General features: G+C 36.3%; 1 protein-coding gene across 6 annotated transcripts in view; it reads left to right on the top strand.

Annotated features, from left to right (window-relative positions):
- The window catches only part of USP40 (ubiquitin specific peptidase 40), a 73811-nt gene that overhangs the window by 30014 nt on the left and 38222 nt on the right, over nucleotides 1-5575 (top strand). For all 6 annotated transcript variants that reach the window (XM_006760451.2, XM_006760450.2, XM_006760449.2 and 3 more), the window contains 3 exons: nucleotides 834-915; nucleotides 2361-2532; nucleotides 4645-4729. In XM_006760451.2, coding sequence (XP_006760514.1) covers nucleotides 834-915; nucleotides 2361-2532; nucleotides 4645-4729 — 339 coding nt within the window. The remainder of the gene's footprint in view (nucleotides 1-833; nucleotides 916-2360; nucleotides 2533-4644; nucleotides 4730-5575) is intronic.

Here is a 5575-nt window from a genome sequence, read left to right as displayed (position 1 = left end):
ACGCTCTTTTCCTACCAAGTCAAATATTTCTAAGATTCTGATGCTCAACGGTTGGCATTTCCTCTATGGCTAGTAGGCATATAAAGTAATATAGCCAATTTGGTTGTATGTGTTTAAAACCCTTAAATTAATGCTACTTCTACAAATTTGTCTTGAAATAGTCAGAGCTGTGTATAACTTTATGTTCAAAGATGTTTGTTAATCCCATTGTTTTGTAATAATGACTAATGGAAATCACCTTAATGTCTAACAGAAAGATTGGTTAGATTAATTATGCTATTTAAAGAATGGACAACTCTGCAGTCATTTAAAGCTTTGGAAAAATACTCAACAGTATATGCAATGAAAAAGCAAGTTACAGATTTGTTGAAAATAATTCCATTTTGTAACAAATTTAATTGCTTTAAATAAGTGTGTGTGTGTGTGTGCGTGTGTGTGTATACAAGACACATTGTGTAGTATAGAAAAAAAGACCAAAAGTATATATTTTAGCGGTATCTTTTGGGAATGAGATTATAGGTAATATCAACTTTTAAATGATTTTCAGAATTTTTACAGTGACAGATTATTACAATTATTATCAAAAAGAAAATAGTTGGTGTTCATTTTAAAAGGTATATTTAAGGAGAGTTGAAAAAGTGGAATTCTTCTAACTTGACCTAAGGAACTGTGTACCTGTCATTTGTTCTAATGTTTTCATTTTTCAGATGGAAAACTGAGATCCAGAGAAAATGGTTGTTCACACAGATAAAGCTTTCTAGTTTTCCTTGCTAATTTTCAGCAACCAGTTTTCATTTAGTCAGCACAAGTTAATGAAAAATTTTTGTCCACAGCTCGAGCTAATCCAAGATACAGGGTTCCATGTCATTTGCTGAATGAAATGGATGCAGCCAACATTGAACTGCAAACAAAAAGGTAACTAACTTACTTTTAGAGATTGAATGGTTTTTCTGGAGAATTAATCTAAATTAGGTCTTAAGTATTTAATAATGAAAATTAAGAAAGAAAAAAGTCATCTAGTTAATGCCAATATTGGTTTTCAGCTGAATCTTTATAGTGAGATTATTTTTGACTTTGAAATTACCCTTATCATGTGAGAGTGAATGAAATAATGACATGTAAATGGCCATTGCTAAGTAAGAATTGAAGCCTAAGAAGACTAGAGAAATCTGTGAGCACATAGTTAGCTAAATGAATTGTATCCTAGCCTGTCAGGTTATTCCCTTGGAACAAAGAGAACCTGCTGTGAAAATCACCCATCATATTTAAGTAGTTGTGGAGAACTGGCAGAAGAACAGAGGTGGGCAAAGGAAGGAAATGTAGATTCTACAAACTATGGGGCTTACTGTCAATCTTGGTCAAAAACTGGTAATGGATTATTAAGGGGGTGTTTTGTGAGAACTTAATGGTCTCAGCATTATTTTCTTTGGATGTCTAATCTTGGCCCCTGAAGAATTGGTTCTTTATTTGCTCTCTGACATAGTCTGTGTGGTATTGGGTTAGAGAAATGGAAGTCCCATGATCTTTTCGTGGACCGAGGTGGCTGCTTATGTAGCAGGGGTGTGTTCAACATTTTTATCATTGCCTTGAACCTGGGGAGAAAATAGCAGGTAGATTGAATGGCAAGCCAAGATGAAAGGAAATCTCAAAAATCAAACACTAAAAATTTAAAAACTTAAAAGAGTAAGATATCTTAAGGATGAAAAATAACCTGCATGAGTGGTGTGGCTTAGCAGATGGTATTAAACAAACAAACAAACAAAAGAACAACAAGAGATTTTAGTCATGTGGTCATCAAAAAAGCTGATGCTGTCTTTGACCACATTAATAGACTGTGTCAGAAGTACCTGGGCGGTGGCAAAGTCTCCTCCACTCTCCATTGGCCCAAATGCCTGGAGTAGAGTGTTGGGCACCATGCTTCAAGGCTGCTGCTGAGGACATTGGGCCTGGAGGGAGTAGACTCAGGAGGATTATTAGTTCAACCTCAGATATTCCAAGGAGCTAGTGGAAGTCAGGATGAATTAAAAGTTTGTAAATCTGATACTTCACAGTTATTAGGAGCAGGTTTCTAGCATTTTGTTTATAATCTCAGGATTGGAAGAGTTTGAGTGTCAGTATTCAGAGTAACATTGTACAATGTACGTTAAAATACATTTTCCTTGGAATGCATGGTGGCAGAGCTGAAATTTTGCTATTGAGAAGCTGAAATGAGTCATTTTGGAGCATGGAAAAATGATGTTAATTATAATTAACTTAGGTGGAATGGAGAACTTATTTATATTGTAAATCAAATATTTTTGGTTTGAAATGAACCTGTTGTAAAAACATAGCATTTATGTACTTTTTATGCCTCTTTAAAGGACAGAATATGATTCTACAAACAATATCTTTGAATTGCATCTCCACCTGGGCCCTCATTATCATTTCTTCAATGGAGCCCTGCACCCAGTAGTCTCTCAAACAGAAAGCGTGTGGGATTTAACCTTCGATAAAAGAAAAACTTTGGGAGATCTTCGACAATCAATATTTCAGGTAATTTACCTGCACTTCCTCTTAAGTTAGACATTAAGGTCCACCTCAAGCTGGATTTCTTTTCAAAAATCCTATTTAAGATATGACTATTTTTCAAAGCTGCTTGGGAAAATCGGCCAGTTCCATAGAGGGATGGCTCAGGTGTTCTCCCCTCACTGGTCAGTCTTTTAGAGAGAGATTTCTCTTCCAGTCAAGGCATAGTCCTGCAGGAGCTTTGCAGGGGCAGAATCAAACTGGCATATTTTATTTTGGGTTGAGAGTACCAAGTTGTCCCTTTTTTAAAAAATTAATGTAAAAAGTGTGTTTAGCCCTGACTGGTTTGGCTCAGTGGATAGAGCATCAGCCTGCGGACTCAAGGGTCCTGGGTTCGATTCCGGTCAAGGACATGTACTTTGGTTGCGGGCACATCCCCAGTGGGGTATGTGCAGGAGGCAGCTAATCGATGTTTCTCTCTCATCGATGTTTCTAACTCTCTATCCCTCTCCCTTCCTCTCTGTAAAAAAATCAATAAAAAATATATATATTTTTTTAAAAAGTGTGTTTAAAGGTAATGAAGAGATAAAGATAAGCACGTTGTCTAAAACTAAGAACTACTGAACAAATAAAAGCAGCTCACTTCTACCTTTCAGTACAGAATAGCATCCTATATAATAAAAGGCTAATATGCAAATTGTCCCCTTGGGAGTTGACCGCCTGCTATGATGTGCAGTGATCAGCAGGGGGCAGTGCGGAATGAAGGAAGGCCCTGGCCAGCCCTGATCACTGGCCCGGCTTAGGGACCCTACCCGTGCACAAATTTTGTGCACTGGGCCTCTAGTTTATTAATAGGATTGCTAAGTGAAGGAAAATACCTACTGGTTTACAGTCAAACATTGTCGTAATCACTTTTTCCAAATAATTTATCCAGTTGTATTTTAATGACAATAACAAGACTGCTCTTTATTTTACCCCCAGGGCTTTCATATTAATTATGTCATTTGGTTCTTTAACCTCCTGGGACAAGCTAACCCCAAGATGAAGAGATAGTGATTTATCTGTGATTGTCTGAGGTCAGACATCTAGTTAGTGGTGGAACTAGGATTCCTGTCCTGGTCTTCCTACTCTTTCTTCTCCCCACTGTACTTCCTGATCTAGGAAAAGAGAAACAGAAAATGTAAGCTTTTTTTTTTCTTTTCCGGAAATAATTGAATTTTCTGAAAAACTATCAATTACTAAAATTATTAGCCCTTTTTTGACTTTCCTATTGTACAAAGAAAAGCAGGCCAGTTTTTTTTTTTAACTTTAGTTGATTTGAATTATATTTAAATGTTGGATTAGCATCAGGATTTCTAAAATTGTCTAATATTTCTGAACTTTTGCATTAAAAATTTATTTCGGAGCCAGTCCTGGCAGTGTTGATGAAGTGGAGTTGGGGATCTGACCTAAGATGACATTTGGTGATAAATGAAAAGGACCTTAAAGTGCAGGTCTGTTATCTCAGAAGCCAGCCACTGGCAAGAGGCTGTGAGATTGACAGTTAACTAATTGCTTATAAATGTGAAATTTCTTCACAATACCACTGTCTTGTGGTATTGTGGAGAGAGACTAAATAGAACTAATCTTTATGGGTGATGTTATTTTGTAGAGATTACCACAGTCCCCAAAGTCTTGGATCTACAAACTTATAAAACAAACCCCCGATAATCTGTTACACGGTTTAAATTTATAATGGGAAGCATTCCTTTCAGGTGTTAGAGTTAGTGCCGCTTTTTCTGAACAGCACTGATTAAATCATTTTGCTCTTTTGGACAGATTCCTGAGCTGGCACGTTGGTCAGTTTGCCTCTGATAAAAGTGTCTTCCCATAAGTTACATAGAATTGTTTAGATGGTGGTTGTGCCCTTTGTGTAAGCCAAGATTTTTCCATCACTAATGGGGGAGATTAACATCTTTGATGTAATAATGAGTGATATCTTCTTTCCTTACTTTCCCTTTTGGGTGGGATGGGGGTATTCATTTGTTTGCTCTCTGTATCTTCCACATATGTATATTGGCACATTACCTGTCTTATTTAGTCTGGAAATGTGATATGTTATTTTTCTTGTTCTCTTTTTCTTTTACAAATATTCTGTAGCTGTTAGAATTTTGGGAAGGAGACATGGTCCTTAGTGTTGCAAAGTTTGTACCAGCAGGACTTCACATCTATCAGACACTTGATGGTAAGATAAATATTAAGACACAGCAGTTCATTTTATATATTTATATTTTTGTGGGGCTCATCTGTGATTTTCTACTCCTAGCCAGTCTTCCCCACTACCTACTACTTTCTTTTTTTTTTTTCAATTTACTTATAAATTTTTTTTTATTGTTGATAGTATTACAGTATCTCCCATTTCCTCCCCTTTCCCCCCTTTCTCTAAGCCCCTTCCCCTCCCCCTTCTTCACTACCCTATTGCCATGTCAATGGGCTATGCATATAAGTTTGTAAGTTCTTCGGTATATCTCTTCTCATCCCCCCAGCCCCTCATCGAGGTTAACTATGTAATTTATCCAGTTTATAATGTGTCCAATTTATGTAACATGTAAAATTTTGCTAACGTGGAAACATTTTATATTTTCTGAAATTTAAGGCTACCTCTGTACCAAGTTAATTTGTTAATTAATTGAACCTGTAACCTTTGGTGTACAGGACAGTGCTCCAATCAACTGAACCACCTGGCCAGGGCTATGTAGCATGATTTTTTAACCCAACTCTTAGCTTCACATTTTGTAGCAAAACAAACAAATGTACTTTGAGAGCTTGAAAGTATTTACTTCCCTTAAATAACAAAACAGTAATAATTACAGTCACAGTGGTAACAGTTATTTTGGGCTTCACTCTGCCAAATACTAAGATAAGTGTTTTATATAAATTATCTCATTTGATTGTTACAAAATTCCTTTATCCCCATTTTATACATGAGAAAATTGAAGTGTAGAGACTTGAAGTACACAAGGACATAACAGCTAATTAGTAGTGGAGCTGGGACCATTTGATGCCTAATTCTTACTTCTGTTCACAGGGT

The sequence above is a fragment of the Myotis davidii genome, unplaced genomic scaffold (genome assembly GCF_000327345.1).
Source record: "Myotis davidii unplaced genomic scaffold, ASM32734v1 scaffold370, whole genome shotgun sequence".
Lineage (NCBI taxonomy): Eukaryota > Metazoa > Chordata > Mammalia > Chiroptera > Vespertilionidae > Myotis > Myotis davidii.
Note: the sequence above shows the minus strand (reverse complement) of the source record. Positions and strands in the feature narration are given on the sequence as shown.